The sequence below is a fragment of the Somniosus microcephalus genome, chromosome 26 (genome assembly GCF_052327205.1).
Source record: "Somniosus microcephalus isolate GS21.2 chromosome 26, FLI_Smic_1.0, whole genome shotgun sequence".
Taxonomy (NCBI): Eukaryota; Metazoa; Chordata; class Chondrichthyes; order Squaliformes; family Somniosidae; genus Somniosus; species Somniosus microcephalus.
The window spans coordinates 53,095,678-53,122,833 of NC_141012.1; the positions used below are offsets into that span (position 1 = coordinate 53,095,678).

General features: G+C 48.2%; 1 protein-coding gene across 1 annotated transcript in view; it reads right to left on the reverse strand.

Annotated features, from left to right (window-relative positions):
* Nucleotides 1–12,977: 12,977 nt before the first annotated feature.
* nfrkb (nuclear factor related to kappaB binding protein) overlaps nucleotides 12,978–27,156 on the reverse strand; it is a 129,240-nt gene continuing 115,061 nt past the window's right edge. The window contains 3 exon segments of the mRNA XM_085968187.1: nucleotides 12,978–13,337; nucleotides 17,341–17,476; nucleotides 21,074–21,180. Of these exon segments, the coding sequence (XP_085824313.1) occupies nucleotides 13,215–13,337; nucleotides 17,341–17,476; nucleotides 21,074–21,180 (366 nt within the window). The 3' untranslated portion in view covers nucleotides 12,978–13,214.

The window sequence follows — 27,156 nt, forward strand, 5'->3', positions numbered from 1 at the left end:
CCACGTGTTCCGTTTTAATATCATTAATTATAAGTTCCTCCACTCAGAACTAAAGGAGGGGTAGCGATTCGAAACCGCTGTTTGTAAATTGGTTTAGAGTGCAGCAGCAAAAAGACTGCTGGCCAGGTAGATTACCTTAAACCAGTTTAAAAGAAGCCCCCCCGGAATCCTTACAAGCCCAGCACTGCTCCAGAGCGCACTGCTGGTCACCTCGGTCCAGCCCAGCCCGGCACTGCTAGAGAGCGCACTGCTGGTCACCTCAGTCCAGCCCAGCCCGGCACTGCTGGAGAGCGCACTGCTGGTCACCTCGGTCCAGCCCAGCCCGGCACTGCTGGAGAGCGCACTGCTGGTCACCTCGGTCCAGCCCAGCCCGGCACTGCTCGAGAGCGCACTGCTGGTCACCTCGGTCCAGCCCAGCCCGGCACTGCTCGAGAGCGCACTGCTGGTCACCTCGGTCCAGCCCAGCCCGGCACTGCTGGAGAGCGCACTGCTGGTCACCTCGGTCCAGCCCAGCCCGGCACTGCTCGAGAGCGCACTGCTGGTCACCTCGGTCCAGCCCAGCCCGGCACTGCTCGAGAGCGCACTGCTGGTCACCTCGGTCCAGCCCAGCCGAGCACTGCTGGAGATCGCACTGCTGGTCACCTCGGTCCAGCCCAGCCCAGCACTGCTCCAGCTGCTAGTCCCCTTTGCTTCCTTTCATTCACCCAATTCCTGATTCATTGCAGGACCTCCCCCTCCCACAACTTCCAACCCTAGGCAGTGCTGGGTCAAAGGCTTCACTAGAATCTTTTGACACAGGCCTGGAAAATGCACATGGAGGGTGCTCGATCCCAGGACCTCGCCTGCCCCAAACTCCGCCACTGGCCCTGCTGTACTGAATGGGGGCGAGGGGAGTGGGCCTTCAGCAGCTTGGGGTGTACACCTGCCAAAGACTCCTGAAACACCAGCAACATCTGGCCGACCCAAGGAGGGATTGGTCCACCCCAGAAGAGGAATCTGGGTGTCCCTGTGGTCCTCTTACTAATGGGGGCCACTTCAACCCCCACAAAAAATATTGTCCCCAGACCTTAATAGGCCCAGGCAGGCTCCACTCCACTGGGATCAGGATGTACTCCTGGTCCGACTGAGAAAGTCCCCATTCCCAGACATGCCCCCTTACGTCCCTGAAAACAGTGCAAGGCAACTGGTACAGCTTTAGAAAGGTGTGCAGAGATTGAAGTTATACTGCAAGTAGTGTGAAACCCAAAGCAGCTTGTGGCTGTATCCTCCAGCAGTCTCTTCAGAATCGACAGGCCCTCAATCCAGACTTAGACTCGGGTTAGCCACTCTCCAGGATTGTCCTGGACTCTCCAGTAATTGAAGATTAATCTGACACTGCTGTGAGCAACCCAGGAGAAACACCATAGAGGCAAGAAACAAGAGGCGTGTTTAATTCCTCCAGGGACTTGAGCACATAAAGCTAGACTGACACTCCAGTGCAGTGCTGAGGGGGTGCCGCACTGTCGGAGGTGCCGGCTTTTGGATGATGTTGTGTATGTAATATGTGTGCTACTTTGAACCTATGGACAGGACTGCACTACTTGTTGGGCGTAGTGATACGCAGTACCACTCCTGGCCATAGGGGTATAAATAGTACTGTGGGTACTGATCCCCCTCAGTTCCCGCCTGTGGGCATGAAGTAAAGACCTATGTATAGTCCCTACCTCCAACCAGTAAAGACCTGTTTGAGTTATACGTTTAAGTCTTTGTGTTAATTGTTCAATACAATACACATACTTAACACTGGCGACGAGTCAGGTTCTTACCCTGCGGCAGTTGAAGAGAGGTTTCAAACATCACCACCCCACTAGAAGCGACAGGCTTTAGGACTCTGAAGCCTCCATCAGCGACTGAGCACTGGAATGCAGCAGCCATCCTGACAGCTTCCAGCGACTGACAGAAGTCTTTCTGCAGTTTCCTTGTTCAACCTAGGTGGTGGGGTAAGCCGTGCAGTGTTGGCTGCAAAGACAGGGCTGGGGAAGTTGGAGAAGATAAGGGCGATCGCAATCCCTGATAAGAGCCGCGGTGAAACGCGCGAGCGGGTAAGCCAGAGCCCGGGAGGGAGCGAGCAAGAGCCGCTTCGGTCGGGAGCCACTTCGCTATCCAGCGATCGCATCCGCTGATAAGGGCCGCACTCGGGCGATCGCGGCGAAGATAAGGGCCGCACTCGGGGGCTGAAGGGAGACGGCGTCGGGGGACGGGTGAAGACCGCCAAGCGCGGGAAAACCGCCATTTTGTGGGCGGAGGACGACGGCAAGAGCGGGAAGCCGCCATCTTTGATAACAAGTAAAGAAAATAAAATCTGAGAAATTGCAAATCTACAATGCCTAAACACGGGAATATTAGCACCTTTGATAGTGACCTCGAAGATTGGGCCATATATGTTGAAAGAGTAAAAAATTATTGTAAGGCCAATAAAATTCGTGACCAAGATAAAGCTCTAACATTATTAAATTTAATGGGTGCGAAGACATACGGGCAATTGAAACACCTGTTATCACCAGATGAACCGGCGGATAAGACGTTCGATGAGATTGTTACTGTCCTGAAAGATCACCTAAACCCCACGCCGCTGATGCTAGCGGAACGATTTAAATTTTACGACAGAAGGCAGCTACAGCATGAAAGCAATGCTGAATATTTGCTGGAATTGCGTAAATTAGCGAAATATTGCCAGTTTGGAACGGGACTGACAGAGGCACTACGAGACAAATTTGTGTGTGGTTTATTTAAACAGGATACACAAAAGCGACTGCTCGAGGAGAATGAGCTGACGCTTGAGAAGGCGGTCACTATGGCAGCAGCACACGAAGCCGCAGCGAGAGGCACGGCAGTAATGCAGCTACGGTCACCGGAGCTCAGTGCACACAAATTGGGTGTGAGTTCTGGCAAATGTTATCGTTGTGGAAAGACAACGCATGATCAGAACCAGTGTTGGTTTAAAAACCAAGAATGTAGAACTTGTGGTAGGCTTGGACATATAGCTAGAGTATGCAGGTCAGCGAAGAAGACCAGCAACAAGAAGTCACCGCAAGGGAAATACGCAAAGGTACACAAGGTGGCCGAACAGGAGTCCGATTCAGACGCAAGCAGTATTGAACTGGCTAGCTTAAGGGTACTCAACGTTGGTAAGGGTGCAGACCTCCAGACAATTTGGGTTACTCTTCAGATAGAAGGAGTCCAAGTAAAACTGGAATTGGACACTGGATCGGCATTGACGGTCATAAATAAGAAAGATTACGGAAAGTTATTCCAACATATTCCCCTACAGGATACGGGGATTATATTGAAAACATACACGGGGCAAAGAGTGTACCCCATCGGGAAAATAGAGGTTGCAGTGGTCCACAAGGGCGAAGACAGTCAAATAATGGACTTATATGTGATATCTGAAGGAGGTTGTCCACTACTAGGACGGGAGTGGATTAGGAAAATGAATATGGACTGGCATTTCCTACAAACAATAACGAGTGAGAACTCGGTGAAGATAGTCGGCCCAGACTCTGGAACGGATGATGGTAAGCCCAACTCAGGTGCAAAAGACAAAGTTTCAGCACAGAATTCCACTGAGCAACAACAACATAGTTTAACTGTGGATTCTGAGTCTGGCAAGTCTACTGATGTGCCCATTTCTGAGGGACATCGGGCTCGAACTCAACTCCATTTCAAACTACAACAGCAATTACAACAAATGCTTCGCCGTTTTGAGCAAGAGTTGAATGCAACGAAAGAGTTCTTTGATATAGAGTTGGAGAATCTGGAAAGACAACAGAAGCAGCTGATGGAGAAAATGGAGCAGGAGCACACAAAACGTCTGATGTCAGAGGAGTTAATGGTCAGCCAACTCCTGCATATGCTGAAGGACAGGACTCTGAAATGGGAAAAACTTGAACACGAACTTCAATATTCAAACGAAAGGGGTTCGGAGCTCTCAAAGGTTATTGGAAGAGCTGAGGTGGCAACACAGACTGAGATGACTGCAACAGAGCAGCCCTTGGATGCCAAAAGTACGCTGACTCACGTCAACGTAGAACAACAGACCGCTGAAACAGCTGCTCCGGTAGAGGGATTGAATAGTCCGATCAATCAATCTCCAAAAGAAGTTGAAGTAGTAAAATCTCAAATGAGGTCATTAGTAAACGACTTGCTGAAAGCCCAGAAAAAGCTGGATGAAGAGGTACGCATGAAGAAGTCTCTTCAGGAAAGATGTCTGGACTTGGAACAAAAGCTGGCTAACGCCCAGCTGGGTATGGAGGAAATAGAAGACCCTCTCGCTGGCCTAGATCAGGACGACACCGAATATTACTATGTCCTGTCCTGCCCAACTTGTAACTTCGACTCCCACCATACAGAAATCATGGAGGAGCACCGAAAGTCTACAGAACATCGGGAGAAGGTGGCTCTACTACGGAAAAAGGAGGAAGAGAAGGAGGAACTGCGCATGCAGCTGGCAGCTGACGGAGCCCAGAGAGTCTCCAAGAAGCAGAAAAGGAAAAGTCGAAACAGAAGATGACCCATCTGAACCATTATTACCTCTACCAGATCACACACGTGGTCCCTCCGAACGGAGCCAATTCAGTTCGGAAGTTCAAACTGTTAAATCCATGGAAGGACTATTGAATGAGTCACTCCAGCAACGTGAACCGACTCCACCACAGAGATTGAATCTGTGAACTGTTTTCCGCAGAGACTGAATCTGTGATCTGTTTTGACATGAAGTTATCTATGTATCTATGTTATTCTGTTATGTAAACCTGAAGTTATATATGTATATATGTTATTACGTTATGTTAAATGGGGAGATGACTGTAAAGCTAGGAAGGGAGGAATGTTGTGTATGTAATATGTGTGCTACTTTGAACCTATGGACAGGACTGCACTACTTGTTGGGCGTAGTGATACGCAGTACCACTCCTGGCCATAGGGGTATAAATAGTACTGTGGGTACTGATCCCCCTCAGTTCCCGCCTGTGGGCATGAAGTAAAGACCTATGTATAGTCCCTACCTCCAACCAGTAAAGACCTGTTTGAGTTATACGTTTAAGTCTTTGTGTTAATTGTTCAATACAATACACATACTTAACAGATGAGATGTTAAACTGAGGGCCCGTCTGCTCTCTCAGGTAGTTGTAAAAGATCCCACAGCCACTATTTCGAAGAAGAGCAGGGGTATTCGCCCCAGTGTCCTGCCCAATATTTATCCCTCAATCAACATCACTGAAACAGATTATCTGGTCATTATCACATTGCTGTTTGTGGGAGCTTGCTGTGCGCAAATTGGCTGCTGCGTTTTCCACATTACAACAGTGACCACACTTCAAAAAGTACTTCATTGGCTGTAAAGCGCTTTGGGACGTCCGGTGGTCGTGAAAGGCGCTATAGAAATGCAAGTCTTTTTTTTAATACTTTTGTTCATTAGTCATAGAAATATTGGAGAGGGGGAAACAGGCTGTTTGACCGAGTGGGGCGGCTGGAGACGAGGTCATGTGATGGAACCTCCAGGATTATGTCCAATCAGAATTGGCAATCCTACATCGGGCAGATCTGGAGAAACTGTTCCCGCTTGTAGGTGTGTGAGTCCAGAACAAGGGGACATAAATATAAGAAAGCCACCAACAGTTCTGATAAAGAATTGAGGAGGCATTTCTTTCCAGAGTGGTGAGAATGTGGAACTCGCTGCCACAGGGAGTGATTGAAGCAGAGAGCATTGATGCATTTAGAGGGAGCAGGGTGGGAAGAGTTGATTAGAGAGCGAGGAGGCTCATGTGGAGCATAAACACTGGCCGAGACCAGTTGGGCCGAATGGCCTGTTTCTGTGTTCAGCCACTCGTGTTTCTGCGACACAGGCTCTGCTTGTCCTTGCCTTTGCTGCTGTTTCTGCAGCCAGGGAGGGTTTGGCTCTCAACTGCTTCATACTGGAATTCCTTTGCAGGGTAAATATGTCGAGCCTGAGGGTGACTGTGAACATGTGGTTTGGCCAGTCTGACCAGCGTGGCCGGTTCAGCTGCTGTTCTGGGCGGTTCTGTCAGCCAGATCCCATCCCACACTCACTCGACAATAATCAAAAGCTGCAGTTCTAACTACACACACCCGCCACGAACTGCCTCATGGATCAATCAAGGTTAAACGCAACACTGCCCCGACCTCTGACCTGAGCTGCAGCGTGTTTCTGCAGCACCTGTGGAAAGCACACGACGTGTAAATCAGTGAATAGAAATCTCGCGGCAACCAGCAGAGTCTCAGACACTAAAACAGCCTCAGCGAGCAGAGATGGCAGACGCTGGCACTCACAACTCGCTAGCCAACTCTGCCCAGTGAGGAGAGAATCAGACTGATGCCAGGCTGTGTCCATGTGCCTCCTATTCTTGCAATTTAATATACTGTATTCGCTGCTCACGATGCGGTCTCCTCTACATTGGGGAGACCAAACGCAGATTGGGCGACCGCTCTGCGGAACACCTCCGTTCAGTCCGTAAGGGTGACCCCGAGCTTCCGGTCACCTGTCATTTTAATTCACCGCCCCATTCCCACTCAGACCTCACTGTACTCGGGCTCTTGCATTGTTCCACGGAAGCTCAGCGTAAACTCGAGGAACAGCACCTCATCTTCCGATTAGGCACTTTACAGCCTTCTGGACTCAATATCGAGTTCAACAATTTCAGATCATAACCTCGGCCCCCATTACATTTAAAAACATTTTTTTATCCACACCTTTGTTTTCCCCCCCCCTTTTTTTCTCTCTCCCACATGGCAGCTGTCTCCCATTCTGCCAGCGCATTTCACACCTAATCTAGAGCCGTCTTTTGTCTCCACTAGTCCGATCACCATCTCGTCTCGTTTTGAATACCTCTTAATGTCTCTTCACTTCTCTTTTGTTCTCTCCCAGCCTGACCTTTTAATCTATTTCATTTCCTGTGCTTTTTCAGTCTTGACAAAGGGTTTGACCCGAAACGTTGACTCTATTTTCGCTCCACGGATGTTGCCTGGCCTGCTGAGTTTTTCCAGCATTTTATGTTTTTAATTCGGATTTCCAGCACCTGCAGTATTTTGCTATCGTGCCTCCTATTGCCCCGTCTCTCTCACACACCTACCACCATGACCCCTTACCCAATAATACTGCAGCTGGTTACCATGCAACATTGGCAGGGAACTGGGAGTGGGCACCAGCCCAGCCTGGGGTGAGGAGCCAGAGAAACCTTCAACTACAGATGAGAATAAGGATTTAAAGAGGGCACGACTGCACGGTGTGATGTGTGGGTGTGAGATGGGCACTGCGGGTCACTCAGCTGACAAACACTCACTGCTGGGAACTCCACATGGTGCGGCAACGTGCTGATAAGGAAGAGAGCACCTCGCAGCTTCCGCTACACCCAGCCTCCACGCCGATGGTTAAGGAATGGCCGGAATTGGTGTAGCAATGTCAGTCAGCAGCCACTAAAGGGTGACGGTTCCCTCCTGACACACGCTGCCCCGAGAGAACCCTTGGAGCAGAAAGGACATCTTTCAAAAATACACCAATCGCAGGAGGCTGGCAAGTCCCAGTGTAAGGTCACTGTGAGGAACCCTCGCTGTCGGCTCCCAAATCAACCCGAGTCAGAGGAAGCCCATCGTGATTGGTTAGTCTGCTGATTTATGGTGAATCGGCAGGGAGCTTCTCCAGAACGTCGTGTGGACAGATCGGGAATCCTCGGCAATGGGACGCCAGCACCGCCAACCATTGGGAAATGTCCAGCCTGCAGGACCGCCGGAAAATGGGCATTTCTGGGAGATAGGAAGAGGGTGGGACAGTGGGATTAGTTTGGGATTGATACAGGGCTATGGGGAGAGAGCGAGGCAGTGGGATTAGTTTGGGATTGATACAGGGCGATGGGGAGAGAGTGGGGCAGTGGGATTAGTTTGGGATTGATACAGGGCGATGGGGGAGAGAGTGAGGCAGTGGGATTAGTTTGGGATTGATACAGGGCGATGGGGAGAGAGCGAGGTAGTGGGATTAGTTTGGGATTGATACAGGGCTATGGGGAGAGAGCGGGGCAGTGGGATTGATACAGGGTGATGGGGAGAGAGAGGCAGTGGGATTAGTTTGGGATTGATACAGGGCTATGGGGAGAAAGCGGGGCAGTGAGATTAGTTTGGGATTGATAGGGCTATGGGGAGAGCGGGGCAGTGGGATTAGTTTGGGATTGATACAGGACGATGGGGAGAGAGCGGGGCAGTGGGATTAGTTTGGGATTGATACAGGGCTATGGGAAGAGGGTGGGGCAGTGGGATTCGTTTGGGATTGATACAGGGCTATGGGGAGAGTGAGGCAGTGGGATTAGTTTGAGATTGATACAGGGTGATGGGGAGAGAGGCAGTGGGATTAGTTTGGGATTGATACAGGGCTATGGGGAAAGAGTGAGGCAGTGGGATTAGTTTGGGATTGATACAGGGCTATGGGGAGAGAGTGAGGCAGTGGGATTAGTTTGGGATTGATACAGAGCTATGGGGAGAGAGTGGAGCAGTGGGATTAGTTTGGTATTGATACAGGGCGATGGGGAGAGAGCGAGGCAGTGGGATTAGTTTGGGATTGATAAGGGCGATGGGGAGAGAGTAAGGCAGTGGGATTAGTTTGGGATTGATACAGGGCTATGGGGAGAGAGTGAGGCAGTGGGATTAGTTTGGGATTGATACAGAGCTATGGGGAGAGAGTGGAGCAGTGGGATTAGTTTGGTATTGATACAGGGCGATGGGGAGAGAGCGAGGCAGTGGGATTAGTTTGGGATTGATAAGGGCGATGGGGAGAGTAAGGCAGTGGGATTAGTTTTGATACACACACACACACACACGTGTGACACTGAGCCAAAGAAAGAGACATTAGGACAGGTATCCAAAATCTTGGTCAAAGCAGTAGGTTTTAAGGAGGGTCTTAAAGGAGGAGAGATGTAGAGAGGCAGAGAGGTTTAGGGAGGGAATTCCAGAGCTTGGGGCCCAGGCAGTTGAAGACATGGCCGCCAATGGTGGTGATTAAAATCGGGGATGCACAAGAGGCCAGAATTGGAGGAGCGCAGAGATCTCGGAGGGTTGTACGGCTGGAGGAGGTTACATAGGGAGGGACGAGGCCATGGAGGGATTTGAGCACAAGGACCGGGAGCCAATGTAGGTCAGCAAACACAGGGGCGATGGGTGAATGGTACGGTGTGAGCTTGGATACGGGCAGCAGAGATTTTGATGATCTCAAGTTTAGGTAGGGTGGAATGTGGGAGGCCAGCCAGGAGTGCATTGGAATAGTCGAGTCTAGAGGTAACAAAGGCATGGATGAGGGTTTCAGCAGCGGATGAGCTGAGGCAGGGGCGATGTTACGGAGGTGGAAGTAGGCAGTCTTGGAGATAGAGAGGATATGTGGTCGGAAGCTCATCTCAGGGTCAAATATGACGCCAAGGTTGCGAACAGTCTGGTCCAGCCTCAGATGGAGGCCAGGGAAGGGGATGGAGCCGGTGGTTGGGGAACAGCTTGTGGCGAGGACCGAAGAGAATGGCTTCAGTCTTCTTAAAGTTTAAATGGAGGAAATTTCTGCTCATCCAGTACTGGATGTCGGACAAGCAGTGTGACAAATCAGAGGTAGCGGAGGGGTTGAGAGAGGTGATGGTGAGGTAGAGCTGGGCGTCGTCAGCGTACATGTTGAATCTGACATTCTGTTTTCGGATGATATTGCCGAGGAGCAGCATGTAGATGAGAAATAGGGGGCCAAGGATAGGTCCTTGGGGGGCTCCAGAGGTAACTATGCGGGAGCGGGAAGAGAAGCCGTTGCAGGAGATTCTCTGGCTATAACCAAATAGGTAAGAGTGGAACCAGGCGAGGGCAGTCCCACCCAGCTAGACAACGCAAGAAAGGTGTTGGAGGAGGATGGTGTGGTCAACCGTGTCAAAGGCTGCAGGCAGGTCGAGAAGGATGAGGAGGGATAGTTTACCATGGGCACAGTCACAGAGGATGTCATTTATGACTTTGATTAGGTCCCTTTCAGTGTTGTGGCAGGAGAGGAAACCTGAATAGAGAGGTTCAAACATGGAGTTGTGGAAAAGATGGACATGGATTTGGGAGGCAACACATTCAAGGACTTTAAGTTTAAGTCTTACAGTAATTTGTAGCTTTTGAGTATGTTACAGAGCACAGCCGATGGGACAGCACAATCACTGCAGTAAACCCAGGAGCCGATTATTCAGAGCTTCTGAAAACATTTCATTTTCCAAAACCATCCTCCACAAATCACCACCTGCAAACAGAAAGCTTCTGTGAAAGCAGTAAAATACACAAGCTTCTATAGACAGCTATACACACAGCACCATACACACAGCACTATATATACAGCACCATACACACAGCACTATATATACAGCACCATACACACAGCACTATATATACAGCACCATACACACAGCACTATATATACAGCACCATACACACAGCACTATATATACAGCACCATACACACAGCACTATATATACAGCACCATACACACAGCACTATATATACAGCACCATACACACAGCACTATATATACAGCACCATACACACAGCACTATACAGCACCATACACACAGCACTATATATATAGCACCATACACACAGCACTATATATATAGCACCATACACACAGCACTATATATATAGCACCATACACACAGCACTATATATATAGCACCATACACACAGCACTATATATACAGCACCATACACACAGCACTATATATACAGCACCATACACACAGCACTATATATACAGCACCATACACACAGCACTATATATACAGCACCATACACAGCACTATATATACAGCACCATACACACAGCACTATATATACAGCACCATACACACAGCACTATATATACAGCACCATACACACAGCACTATATATATAGCACCATACACACAGCACTATATATATAGCACCATACACACAGCACTATATATACAGCACCATACACACAGCACTGTATATATAGCACCATACACACAGCACTATATATACAGCACCATGCACACAGCACTATATATACAGCACCATACACACAGCACTATATATACAGCACCATACACAGCACTATATATACAGCACCATACACACAGCACTATATATACAGCACCATACACACAGCACTATATATACAGCACCATACACACAGCACTATATATACAGCACCATACACAGCACTATATATACAGCACCATACACACAGCACTATATATACAGCACCATACACACAGCACTATATATACAGCACCATACACACAGCACTATATATAAAGCACCATACACACAGCACTATATATAAAGCACCATACACACAGCACTATATATACAGCACCATACACACAGCACTATATATACAGCACCATACACACAGCACTATATATATAGCACCATACACACAGCACTATACAGCACCATACACACAGCACTATATATACAGCACCATACACAGCACTATATATACAGCACCATACACACAGCACTATATATATAGCACCATACACACAGCACTATATATATAGCACCATACACACAGCACTATATATACAGCACCATACACACAGCACTATATATATAGCACCATACACACAGCACTATATATACAGCACCATACACACAGCACTATATATAAAGCACCATACACAGCACTATATATAAAGCACCATACACACAGCACTATATATACAGCACCATACACACAGCACTATATATACAGCACCATACACACAGCACTATATATATAGCACCATACACACAGCACTATACAGCACCATACACACAGCACTATATATACAGCACCATACACAGCACTATATATACAGCACCATACACACAGCACTATATATATAGCACCATACACACAGCACTATATATATAGCACCATACACACAGCACTATATATACAGCACCATACACACAGCACTATATATACAGCACCATACACACAGCACTATATATATAGCACCATACACACAGCACTATATATATAGCACCACACAGCACTATATATACAGCACCATACACACAGCACTATATATACAGCACCATACACACAGCACTATATATACAGCACCATACACACAGCACTATATATACAGCACCATACACACAGCACTATATATACAGCACCATACACACAGCACTATATATATAGCACCATACACACAGCACTATATATACAGCACCATACACACAGCACTATATATACAGCACCATACACACAGCACTATATATACAGCACCATACACACAGCACTATATATATAGCACCATACACACAGCACTATATATACAGCACCATACACACAGCACTATATATATAGCACCATACACACAGCACTATATATACAGCACCATACACAGCACTATATATACAGCACCATACACACAGCACTATATATACAGCACCATACACACAGCACTATATATACAGCACCATACACACAGCACTATATATACAGCACCATACACACAGCACTATATATATAGCACCATACATACATAGCACTATATATACAGCACCTTATACATTCAGCACTGTATACACACAAGATCTTGCAAACTGTCCAGCAGGATGCTTCCCCCTCTCCTGAAGGTGCTGCCTCTCACAGGGGAACAGTCACACAGCACCTCACCCAAAAAGCCATTGTCAGACGGTGGTGTTACAACCACTGTACAATCTGCCTTCACTCACGCACAGACTCATCTGTGACCGGGAGCAGGAGCCTATGCTGATGCTTCAGCCCTCACCCAGGGGCACGGAGACCGGCTGCAGGACTCCCGCTGCAGTGCCAGAGATCAGCGAATCTGGCACACACTGGTATCTAACCAGGGATCTTCTGGCCTGTGTAATGTAGCGTCAATCTGTGCTCACGGTGTACGTACTGCAGTCCTGTCAGTCAGAAAGGATTCCCGGTACAACACGTACATCACTCAGAAGTTGTTTTATTGCATTTACTGTACATGTTTGTAATAATATAGTTTCATAGGTTGAAGTAGAATGCCATTAGAGTCAGTATATGAGGGGAGAGAGGGAGCAGGTCTCCCAGCACTGGGCACAGCTGCCAATGAAATGCAGTATCATGAAACAGTGAGCAGACAGTGGAAAATCTGGGTAATAAATAAATCCCTCCCGGCGCTCGTGTCCGACACTCCTGGTCCAATAATCACTGGTCCTGTGGCTGCTTCACTGACGGTGCGGTTGTGACGACAACAGTGGAGATAGGTTTGGTGGAGCTGATGGCTGTTCCTTGGTGAAGCTGCTGAGCTGGAAGGTGCTGGATCCTCACCTGAATACAAGAAATGAGACAGACAGAATGTTAGAGCAGGTCTATGGGAGTAAATCCTCCTGGACTGTTATTGGGGGTAATTCCTCACAATAAGAACATAAGAAATAGAAGCAGGAGTAGGCAATACGCGCCATCGAGCCTGCTCCGCCATTCAATAAGATCATGGATGATCTTCTACCTCAACTCCACTTTCCCCGCCCGATCCCCATATTTCTTGATTCCCTTAGTATCCAACTTCTATGGATCTCAGTCTTGAATATGCTTAATGACTGAGCATCCACAGCCCTTTGGGGTAGAGAATCCCAAAGATTCACAACCCTCTGAGTGAAGACATTCCTGCTCATCTCAGTCTTAAATGGCCGACCCCTTATCCTGAGACGATGCCCCCTCGTTCTAGACTCTCCAGCCAGGGGAAACAACCTCTCAGTGTCTACCCTGTCAATCCCCCTCAGAATCTTATATGTTTCAATGAGATCACCTCTCATTCTTCTAAACTCCAGACCCAATCTACTCAATCTCTCCTCATAGGACAATCCTCTCATCCCAGGAATCAATCTAATGAACCTTCGTTGGACTGCCAATAGGCAAGTATATCCTTCCTCAGATAAGGAGATCAAAACTGTGCCCAGCACTCCAGGTGTGGTCTCACCAAGGCCCTACACAATTGGAGCAAGACTTCCTTACTCTTGCACTCCAACCCCCTTGCAATAAAGGCCAACGTGATATTTGCCTTCCTTATTGCTTGCTGAACCTGCAGGCTCGCTCGGTTTCCTGTACGAGGACACCTAAATCTCCCTGAACACCAACATTTAATAGTTTCTCACCATTTAAAAATATTCTGTTTTTCTATTCTTCCTACATAACCTCACATTTCCCCACATTATACTCCATCTGCCACCTTCTTGCCCACACTTAACCTGTCTCTATCCCTTTGCAGCCTCTGTGTCCTCCTCACAACTTACTTTCCCGCCTAACTCTGTATTGTCAGCAAACTTGGATACATTGCACTCGGTGTGTTATTGGGGGTAAATCATCATGGACTGTTATTGGGGGTAAATCATCATGGACTGTTATTGGGGGTAAATCATCATGGACTGTTATTGGGGATAAATCATCATGGACTGTTATTGGGGGTAAATCATCATGGACTGTTATTGGGGGTAAATCATCATGGACTGTTATTGGGGGTAAATCATCATGGACTGTTATTGGGGTAAATCATCACGGACTGTTATTGGGGGTAAATCATCACGGACTGTTATTGGGGGTAAATCATCATGGACTGTTATTGGGGGTAAATCATCATGGACTGTTATTGGGGGTAAATCATCATGGACTGTTATTGGGGGTAAATCATCATGGACTGTTATTGGGGTAAATCATCACGGGCTGTTATTGGGGTAAATCATCATGGGCTGTTACTGGGGGTAAATCATCATGGACTGTTATTGGGGGTAAATCATCACGGACTGTTATTGGGGGTAAATCATCACGGACTGTTATTGGGGGTAAATCATCATGGACTGTTATTGGGGGTAAATCATCATGGACTGTTATTGGGGATAAATCATCATGGACTGTTATTGGGGGTAAATCATCATGGACTGTTATTGGGGGTAAATCATCATGGACTGTTATGGGGTAAATCATCATGGACTGTTATTGGGGGTAAATCATCATGGACTGTTATTGGGGGTAAATCATCATGGACTGTTATTGGGGGTAAATCATCATGGACTGTTATTGGGGGTAAATCATCATGGACTGTTATTGGGGGTAAATCATCATGGACTGTTATTGGGGGTAAATCATCATGGACTGTTATTGGGGTAAATCATCGTGGACTGTTATTGGGGTAAATTATCGTGGACTGTTATTGGGGGTAAATCATCATGGACTGTTATTGGGGGTAAATCATCATGGACTGTTATTGGGGTAAATCATCACGGACTGTTATTGGGGGTAAATCATCATGGACTGTTATTGGGGTAAATCATCATGGACTGTTACTGGGGGTAAATCATCATGGACTGTTATGGGGGTAAATCATCATGGACTGTTATGGGGGTAAATCATCATGGACTGTTATTGGGGCGACTGAGGAGTCATAGAGTCATAGAGTAATACAGCACAGATAGAGGCCCTTCGGCCCATCGTGTCCATGCCGGCCATCAAGCCCTGTCTAATCTAATCCCATATTCCAGCATTTGGCCCGTAGCCTTGTATGCTATGGCATTTCAAATGCTCATCCAAATGCTTCTTAAATGTTGTGAGGGTTTCTGCCTCCACAACCCTTTCAGGCAGTGAGTTCCAGACTCCAACCACCCTCTGGGTGAAAAAGTTCTTTCTCAAATCCCCTCTAAACCTCCCTCCCTTTACCTTGAATCTATGCCCCCTAGTTATTGACCCCTCTACTAAGGGGAAAAGCTCCTCAGCATCCATCCTATCTATGCCCCTCACAATTTTGTACACCTCAATCATGTCCCCCCTCAGCCTCCTCTGCTCCAAGGAAAACAAACCCAATCTGCCCAGTCTCTCTTCATAGCTGAAGCGCTCCAGCCCTGGTAACATCCTGGTGAACCTCCTCTGCACCCTCTCTAACGCGATCACATCTTTCCTGTAGTGTGGCGACCAGAACTGCACACAGTATTCCAGCTGTGGCCTAACCAGTGTTTTATACAGCTCCATCATAACCTCCTTGCTCTTATATTCTATGCCTCGGCTAATGAAGGCAAGTATCCCATATGCCTTTTTTACCACCTTATCCACCTGTTCCGCCGCCTTCAGGGATCTGTGTACCTGCACACCCAGATCCCTCTGACCCTCCGTCTTGCCTAGGGTCTTACCATTCATTGTGTATTCCCTTGCCTTGTTAGACCCCCCAAAGTGCATCACCTCGCACTTTTCCGGGTTAAATTCCATTTGCCACTGTTCCGCCCATCTGACCAACCCATCTATATCGTTCTGCAGACTGAGGCTACCCTCCTCGCTATTTACCACCCTACCAATTTTAGTATCATCCGCGAATTTACTGATCATACCCTTTACATTCATATCCAAGTCATTAATGTAGACCACAAACAGCAAGGGACCCAGCACCGATCCCTGTGGTACCCCACTGGCCACAGGTTTCCAGTCACAAAAACAACCTTCGACCATCACCCTCTGCCTTCTGCCACTAAGCCAGTTTTGTATCCAATGTGCCAAGGCACCCTGGATTCCATGGGCTCTTACCTTCTTGACCAGTCTCCTGTGCGGGACTTTATCGAAGGCCTTACTGAAATCCATGTATACCACATCCACTGCGTTACCCTCATCCACACACCTAGTCACCCCCTCAAAAAATTCAATCAAATTAGTCAGACATGATCTTCCCTTGACAAAGCCATGTTGACTATCCCTGATTAATCCTTGCCTCTCCAAGTGGAGACAAATTTTGTCCCTCAGGATTTTTTCCAGTAATTTTCCTACCACTGATGTTAGGCTCACTGGCCTGTAGTTCCCCGGTTTTTCCCTACTACCCTTCTTGAATAATGGTACTACATCTGACAATGGAAACATCTGACATTAGGTATTCAGCGATCCCAGGGTGTAGAGATCTGCTGTGTCAGCTTCCTTTGGTGCAGGAGCCTCTAACTTGCTATCCAAATGGAGGAATGTTCACCTTTCCGCAGATGCGGGGTGGGGGGTACCAGCATTACCAGCCCGTGGGCAGAGCGTCTCTCGTGAGCCTGACCTGCCAGTCATCCCACCTCAGAGCCCCTACCAAACACGTCAAACGGGGGGGGGGGGTTCCCCAGAGAAACCCATCAGTGTCAGTAACAGTGGGGGAGGGGATTATTATTTAAAAACAGTCAGCACAAAGACACACGAGAACCAAAGTGCCAACAGAGAAAAAAGCAAAACAATGTGGGTCAAAAAGTGACAAACACTGAGCTTATTTAGCTGGACCTTTAAACCATTGGCCCGCTCTAGTTCCCCGCGCTCTCCTCTTTCCCATTACCTGCGTGGCCTGTCCCTGCTGTTGGAGCTGCTGGAGTTGCTGGGCTGTAACAAAGCTGACAGGCTTGTTCCCGGCGATCAGTTTGGTCCCTGCTGGCATTGTCGTTAGAATGATGTTTCTGCCAAGTCCACTGATACTAGAAAGAGATAAAATGGATTCAGAAACCAATACATTCTCAGAACTTCAATAAGCGGGGGGGGGTTCCTGATTTCCACCACCCCTTGTGTGAAGAAGTGCTTCCTGACATCACCTCTGAATGGCCTGGCTCTAATTTAAGGTTATGGCCCCTTGTTCTGGACTCCCCCCACTAGAGGAAATAATTTCTCTCTAACTGTCTACGTGTCAGCTGTGGCTCAGTGGGTCACTCTTGCCTCTGAGTCAGAAGGTCGTGGGTTCAAGTCCCACTCCCGAGACTTGAGCATAAAAATCTAGGCTGACACTCCAGTGCAGTGCTGAGGGAGTGCTGCACTGTCGAAGGTGCTGTCTTCTGGATGAGATGTTAAACCGAGGCCCGTCTGCTCTCTCAGGTGGACGTAAAAGATCCCATGGCACTATTTTGAAGAGTAGGGGAGTTATCCCTGGTGTCCTGGTCAATATTTATCCCTCAATCAACATAACAAAAACAGATTATCTGGTCATTATCACTGTTCTGTGTGTAATTGGCAGCCGCGTTTCCCCACATTACAGGAAACTCTCGTTTAAACGGCATCTGGAATTCTCTATTAACCAGCAAAATTCATATTCCGAAAACACCTCAATAACCGGAAATGTTGACGAGTCCGAGTCTCCCGCAGTGGCCGAGTTAGTCAGTGGGGGTAGTTCGCCAAACTGCCACTACTCGGCTTCTTGGCACTGTCGGAAGTCCGAACACCTCAATAACAGGAGTCTAACTCTTTGTTTGTTAAAAATAGCCTTGGTAGAGAACCCTCTCCCTCATCCAGAATTTTTAATCAACCGGCACCATCCCGGTCCCGTCGGTGCCGGATACCAAAGAGTTTCCTGTACTACAGTGACTACACTTCAAAAGTACTTCATTGGCTGTAAAGCGCTTTGGGACATCCTGAGGTGGTTAAAGGTGCTGAATAAATGCATCTCTTTCTTTTTTTATCTACCATATCAACTCCTTTAATCATCTTAAACACCTCAATTATATCACCCCTTAATCCTCTACAGGAAATTTTCGATTAACCGGCCCCAAAATAACCGGAAATGTCAGTTAACCGGCAAAATTCAGGAGTCGGTTCAGGTAACTTTTATTACTTGCACAGCAACAAATGGAGGAAGGCAAGGGTTTGGCTGCAGCTGTTGCTAAGCTACAGAGACGCTTGCAACTTGTGGACGTTGTTCTGAAGCTGTTGCTAAGCAACAGGGTTTGTTGCTTTATACGGAGCTCTAAGGTCCGTATCTTTTACTATAGCGTTCGGTTATCCGGAATTGTTGATGAACCGGCACCACCTCGGTCCCGTCCGTGCCGGATACCAGAAAGTTTCCTGTATATTGAAGGAATTACAAGCCTGGTGTATGCAACCCGCCCTCATCATTTAACTCTTTTAGTCCCAGTTTGCCTAACTCAGCACAGACTGGTAATGGAACCTGATCCTTCTGGTTTGTAAGGTGTAATTTCACATCGGCTTCCCTTGTGTGGTCTGACAGCAGAGTAGCTTCAGGACGATGGCCTCAGACTAGTACTGCACTGAGGAATAGAATATAAAAGCAACTTACAGGGTTACGGACAAAAAACCAGGATAGGGGGCTAAACACAACTGCTCAAAGAGCTGAAGGGCCTCTTGCTGTGCTGTAAGTTCGATGACTTTATGCCCTTTAATTTTCTTTCCAGCACTTAACAACTTGACTTTACCTATAATAAATTTAATATTCCACAACTCTGTCTACTTGCAAATATCGTCTACATTCCTCTGTCATTTAATCAGACTCAACTGCCCCACCCCACCCACTTCAGTATCATCTGCAAATCTGACTGATTAACACTGAATTTCTGAATCCAGGTCATGCATGTAAAAAAAAAGGCTCCAGCACCGATCCCTGGGACACTCCACTCTGTACATCACCCAGCACCGATCCCCGGGACACTCCACTCAGTACATCTCCCTGTCACTGATCCCTGGGACACCCCACTCTGTACATCACCCCGTCACTGATCCCTGGGACACCCCACTCTGTACATCTCCCGTCACTGATCCCTGGGACACCCCGCTCTGTACATCTCCCTGTCACTGATCCCTGGGACACCCCACTCTGTACATCTCCCTGTCACTGATCCCTGGGACACCCCACTCTGTACATCTCCCCGTCACTGATCCCTGGGACACCCCACTCTGTACATCTCCCGTCACTGATCCCTGGGACACCCCACTCTGTACATCTCCCCGTCACTGATCCCTGGGACACCCCACTCTGTACATCTCCTGTCACTGATCCCTGGGACACCCCACTCTGTACATCTCCCGTCACTGATCCCTGGGACACCCCACTCTGTACATCTCCCCGTCACTGATCCCTGGGACACCCCACTCTGTACATCTCCCGTCACTGATCCCTGGGACACCCCACTCTGTACATCTCCCTGTCACCGATCCCTGGGACACTCCACTCAGCACCGATCCCTGGGACACTCCACTCAGTACATCACCCAGCACCGATCCCTGGGACACTCCACTCAGCACATCACCCAGCACCGATCCCTGGGACACTCCACTCAGCACATCACCCAGCACCGATCCCTGGGACACTCCACTCAGCACATCACCCAGCACCGATCCCTGGGACACCCCACTCAGTACATCACCCAGCACCGATCCCGGGAACACCCGACTCTGTACATCTCCCTGTCACCGATCCCTGGGACACTCCACTCAGTACATCACCCAGCACCGATCCCTGGGAACACCCGACTCTGTACATCTCCCCAGCACCGATCCCTGGGACACTCCACTCAGTACATCGCCCAGCACCGATCCCGGGAACACCCCACTCTGTACATCTCCCAGCACTGATCCCGGGAACACCCCACTCTGTACATCTCCCCAGCACCGATCCCTGGGACACTCCACTCAGTACATCACCCAGCACCGATCCCTGGGACACCCCACTCTGTACATCGCCCAGCACTGATCCCTGGGACACCCCACTCTGTACATCTCCCCAGCACCGATCCCTGGGACACTCCACTCAGTACATCACCCAGCACTGATCCCTGGGACACTCCACTCAGTACATCACCCAGCACCGATCCCTGGGACACCCCACTCTGTACATCGCCCAGCACTGATCCCTGGGAACACCCCACTCTGTACATCGCCCAGCACTGATCCCTGGGAACACCCCACTCTGTACATCGCCCAGCACTGATCCCTGGGAACACTCCACTCAGTACATCACCCAGCACCGATCCCTGGGACAGCCCACTCAGTACATCACCCAGCACCGATCCCTGGGACAGCCCACTCAGTACATCACCCAGCACCGATCCCTGGGAACACCCGACTCTGTACATCTCCCTGTCACCGATCCCTGGGACACTCCACTCAGTACATCACCCAGCACCGATCCCGGGAACACCCCACTCTGTACATCTCCCTGTCACCGATCCCTGGGACACTCCACTCAGTACATCGCCCAGCACCGATCCCGGGAACACCCCACTCTGTACATCTCCCCAGCACCGATCCCAGGTATTACTGACCCTGCCCATTTTATCCCAGGTATTACTTACTTTGCCCCGAGGTTGCCCTTGATGATTGGTCCTGCCATCACCCCTTTCCCTTTAAGTGGTTGGTTCAGTACTGATAAAGGCACAGTGATTGTTGCAGGCAGCTTGGTCTGCAGAAAGGAATCAGAAACATATCATTAGTTCATCACCAATAACATGGTGCCAGTGCTGTAAAGCATTCTAGGTTACTTACTCGATGCACTATCTTATTCACTGGACACCGTTCTACCGGAATAAACAAATAAGCAACAAAGGCAGAGAGAACAATGGGACAGTATGCTTTTCACAGTCACACCCAGACCCTGCTCTGTAAGAAACGCAGGACATAGTAACTCCCAGACCCTGCTAGTAAAAACCTCCTATACAGTCACTCTCATACCTCATTATATACAAATCCTACACAGTTACTCCATTTCACACTATAAACTAGCCCTGATACAGTGTCACCCCCAGATCATACTTTACAGAAAACCCAGTACACAATTCCGCCCAGATTCTGCTCTATATCAAATCTGGTACACTCCCAAATCATTCCCAGACCCCGCTATATACAAACTCCTGGTACAGTCACTCCCAGACCCCACTATAAACAAACTCCTAGTACAGTCACTCCCAGACCCCACTATATACAAACTCCTGGTACAGTCACTCCCAGACCCCACTATATACAAACCCTGGTACACAGTCACTCCCAGACCCCACTATATACAAACTCCTGGTACAGTCACTCCCAGACCCCACTATAAACAAACTCCTAGTACAGTCACTCCCAGACCCCACTATATACAAACCCTGGTACACAGTCACTCCCAGACCCCACTATATACAAACTCTGGTACAGTCACTCTCAGACCCCGATATATACAAACCCTGGTACAGTCACTCCCAGACCCCGCTATATGCAAACTCCTAGTACAGTCACTCCCAGACCCCGCTATATACAAACTCCTGGTACAGTCACTCCCAGACCCTGCTATATACAAACTCCTAGGACACAGTCACTCTCAGACTCTGCTATATACAAACTCCTAGTACACAGTCACTCCCAGACCCCGCTATATACAAACCCTGGTACAGTCACTCCCAGTCCCCGCTATATACAAACTCCTAGTACAGTCACTCCCAGACCCCGCTATATACAAACTCCTAGTACAGTCACTCCCAGACCCCGCTATATACAAACTCAGGTACAGTCACTCCCAGACCCCACTATATACAAACTGAGGTACATTCACTCCCAGACCCCACTATATACAAACCCCTAGTACACAGTCACTCCCAGACCCTGCTATATACAAACTCCTGGTACAGTCACTCCCAGACCCCGCTATATACAAACTCCTAGTACAGTCACTCCCAGACCCCGCTATATACAAACTCCTAGTACAGTCACTCCCAGACCCCGCTATATACAAGCCCCCTAGTACACAGTTACTCCCAGACCCCGCTATATACAAACTCCTGGTACAGTCACTCCCAGACCTCCCAGGAGGTGCCGGGTGCCAATGTTGGTCAGTGAGGACAGGGGTGATGGGTGAATGGGATAGGATACGGACAGCAGAGGTTTGGATGCACTGCAGTTCATGGGGGTTACAGGATGGGAGGTCAGCAAAGAGAGCATTGGAATAGTCAAGTCTGGAGGTGACAAAAGCATGGATGAGGGTTTCAGCAGCAGATGGGCTGAGGTAGGGATGGAGACGGTTAATATTACAATTTGGAAGTAGGCAGTCTTGGTAATGGAAAGGATATGGGGTCGGAAGCTCAGCATAGGGTCCAATAGGGCTTCAAGGTTTTCAACAGTCTGGTTCAGCCTGAAACAGTGGCCAGGGTAGTGAATGGAATCAGCAGCAGGGATGCAAAGTTTGTGGTGGGAGATTAAAATGATGGTTTTGGTCTTCCCAATGCTTAATTGGAGGAGATTGTGGCTCATCAAGCAAAGAAGCAGACTGACAGCATAGAGAGAATGGAGATGTTAAGCAAACCCTGCCTGCCAACAGCTTTTAGCTACTGGATTTAGCCATAAGATAAGTGTCATATAATAGTTACATATCTACAGGAGACATCCTTCCACCTAACGGCGAGTGGACAACATTAGAACAAGACTGCGGCTCGAGGCTAATAAGTGTTTCTATTCCTAGAATTTCTTACCACAGTAGGGGGGAAAAATTCAGTATTGCCCGTTTGGGGTGCGATTATCGGCCGTGCGCAAAGTTTAGCGCCTGGCGCTAGTTATCGCCTCCGACGGCAAGCTTGGCTTTTATCGCCCCTGGAGGTGATTAGAGCGCTAAATCAGGCGCTAACGCCGAGGAGCAAGGCGCTACCTCAGAGCGCTGGCGAAGCTCATGTGATGTCAGTCAGCAATGGAACACAGACACACTGGCGCCGGCCAGTTCTTAAAGGGGAGGGTCGATCTTGCTCTCCATCCACACCCTGCTCATTGCAGCCTTGAATCTCGGCCTGGACAGACCTGTACATCAAATCTGCTGGAAAGAACAATGGAGAGGCCCAGGGAAAGAGCTCAGAGTGCAGCCCCCACAGTCTCTTCTAAATCGATGCAAGGAACGTCAAATCAAAATAAACCTGCAAAGTGCTGCTCAGTACCCAAAACTCCTTCACACAGCGTTGAATCTCTCCAGAAGTCTCTCTCTCTCTCAGAATGCGTGATGCAAAAATGTCACAAACAAAAAAAGGCAGGAAGCGGTTGCCTTTAAATAGCGCTCCCCCAGTCCCTTCCTGACTGCAAAACGCTCCCCTCAACCTGTCGTTGCTAGCAGCAGGCGTTAAGGCAGGGGGCGCCACTCAATATCTGGTCCGGAGCGCTATGGGGGCGTTGCGCAATCGACTGACGTCACGATCTGTCGGCGCAGGAGATCGTGGCGGTAGTGTTTAGCGCCACTGCAAAATGTCTAGTTAATTTCGGGAGCGGCGCAAACATCGCCTCGCACGGGCGCTAGTTGCTTTGCGCCCCATTAAGGCGCTAACGGGAGGCGCAACCCAACTGAATTTTTCCCCCTAGGAGTCTAAATTAATAAAATCATTTCTTGAAAATTCAGATTGACTTTTCTCTTTCAGACTGATGAGTTCCTTCTCTGAGAATTTCAAACAGACTTGGATTTGAACAGAGCAGCTCCCTTTATATCCCAGTAAATGGTACTGGGACATTCTTCGATTTTGAATATCCTATTCAAATTTAAAAATAAACAGTCATTTACAAACTGAACAAATCACACAGCATGGTGAAAGTTTAAATTATTCCTCATTCCAGCCTACAATCAATGAAACTTGAAAGATTGATAGGAGATTCTGACATAGCATGCTGTTAAACTCAGAGGAAGAACTTCCTTGGAGTTCTCCCAAACTCCTGTAACTTCGGTGCAATCCCCGCAGACACACATCCCGCCAGTCTTCTGCCAGCATTACGACAGGACATTGGGAGGTCTCCCGCAGAATTTCTATCCTCATGTATTGGAACTGAATTTAAGGAGACAGCACCGATTAAAACGGGACACAAATACTTCAGTTTCGTCACACCAATCAATAGCGGCTGTCTGCCGAGTGGAGAAGAATCTGTTTTCCCTTCTGAGCAGCTGGCTGCTCCTTTAAATAAAGGCAGAACAATCCGCCCATCGGCTACCCAGGTGAGAAGGTAAGGAAGTGAGTTATTACTAAAAGATAAAAAAATGCGGGGGCCTGAACTGAAGTTGGTGACAGTGCTGCAAGTGTACGGATAATGCAGAGCCTTGGTGAAGATTGCGTGATAATACGGAGTCTTGGTGAAGATTGTGTGATATAACGGAGCCTTGGCGACGATTGTGTGATATAACGGAGTCTTGGCGACGATTGTGTGATATAACGGAGTCTTGGTGATGATTGTGTGATATAACGGAGCCTTGGCGATGATTGTGTGATAATACGGAGTCTTGGTGAAGATTGTGTGATATAACGGAGCTTTAGTGATGATTGTGTGATAATACGAAGCCTTGGTGACGATTGTGCAGATATAACTGAGGCTTAGTGAAGATTGTGCTGATTGGGGTCCTTTTAAAAATTAAGTAGTTTAACTGCAAAGTTAACTGGTGCCATGTTTGCAGATTTCTGAATATGCCTTCACAGTGTTAGAGTCCCCACCAACTTAAAACGCCCGCGTTTAAAATGGCCAGTTGCTTATATTAGCCAAAAATGATACGCATTATCCATTTGCATGGACATCAATTTCAAAGTTGCCAGTTACAGGGCCTTAAGTGCTCCTTTATTTCGGGTAGAAACTGTTCAGCCTTTGTTAATTTACATCACGCTCTGCAAATTGCAGCTGGCAATTTCTGCGTAATTAGCACAATGCTAAACCTTGCTGTTTCTTGAATTACGTGTTGTCTGCTACAAGCACTTAACAGTGGCTTCGAGTCAAAGTAGAAAGCTCTGTCAGCTGTGGCAACACCTAGTTTGAGAGTTTAAACACCCTTCAGGCCAAAGTTCTATGTCTGAATTTTATCTACACACAAGTGAGAAGTAGTTCATGCTCTTACAATAAACAATGGTATTGCTAATTTATTGTTTTTTTCTCCTAATAATCCTATTAGATCGATATAAATCTGTATAAATAGTATAACTTTGCATATTCTTATTATAAAGAGGCTTTACTACGGAGATCTACAACTTTCACTTACAGGCTGCACAGTATGAATCAGAAGAAATCTGCTTCATTACATATCTTTGAGAGAAGTCTTATTAAAAGTGGTGCGCACTTGCCATATACGTTATCCCGACCATCATGTGCAGTGGGGCAGATCGCGTTTGCACCAACATAGAATCATAGAAATTTACGGCACAGAATGAGGCCATTCGACCCATCGTGTCCGTGCCGGTTGACAAAGAGCTCTCCAGCCTAATCCCACTTTCCAGCTCTTGGTCCGTAGCCCTGTAGGTTACGGCACTTCAAGTGCATATCCAAGTACTTTTTAAATGTGATGAGGGTTTCTGCCTCTACCACCCTTTCAGGCAGTGAGTTCCAGACCCCACCACCCTCTGGGTGAAAAAATCTCTCAACTTCCCTGTAATCCTTCCACCAAATACTTTAAATCGATGCCCCCTGGTTATTGACCCTTCTGCTAAGGGAAATGGGTCCTTCCTATCCACTCTATCTAGGCCCCTCATCATTTTATACACCTCAATCAGTCTCCCCTCAGCCTCCTCTGTTCCAAAGAAAACCCCAGCCTCTCCAATCTTTCCTCAGAGCTAAAATTCTCCAGTCTTGGCAACATCCTTGTAAATCTCCTCTGTAAGCTGCGCTCCAGGACCAGCTGGCTACACCCTGCAACTACATGGGGGCGGAAGGTTTCTGGGAGACACATTCTAGAAGGTATTATCCACAGATAGATGGGAACAGTGAAGCAGGGAAAGGGGTTTGGGGGACTGTAAGTGAGGGCTGGGAGAAGGCATGAGGATCCAGTACAGGGAAAGCCTGGACTTGGCCAATGGGTAAACAGTTCTTGGTGCCTATAATAAGGACAGAGGCACTGGAGGGTCCAATCGAGAGTAACATCGCGGCACCGTGGAGCAACAGGTTGCCCTTGGAGAGAAGATGGGCTAACCGCGAGATCAAGAGGCCGCGAGTTGTGCGAGATCCTTTAATTGGGGGATAGGCAGCCTCATTCGCAGCCGAGACCAGGAGTTCTGAACGAGTTGCTGCCTCCCAGCTGCCAGAGTAAGAAACATAATGGAGCAGGTGGGAAAACTTGTGCTGAGGGAGGGGAAGCAGCCAGATGTTGTCTGTCCTGTGGGTAGGATGGAAGCACTGGAGGGAGAGTTTGAGACTGGAGGGAAAGACTTTGAGGGTACGAACTGCAGGGTAACTCCTGGTGCCACATGCCGGACAAAGGAGAGGCAGGTTAGACATGTCAACAGGTGGCCAGAAAGATGGTGTAGCTGGGAGGGTTTCAGGTTCCAAGGGACACTGGGACAAGCAGTGAATCAGACTGGTACCAGTGTCCTCGCAGAGGGGGTAAATAAGGCTGGTAGGGGGATTAAACTAATAAGGCTTTGGGGGGGGGGGGGGGGGGGGAAGAGATTGAACGAATAAGGCTGGAAGC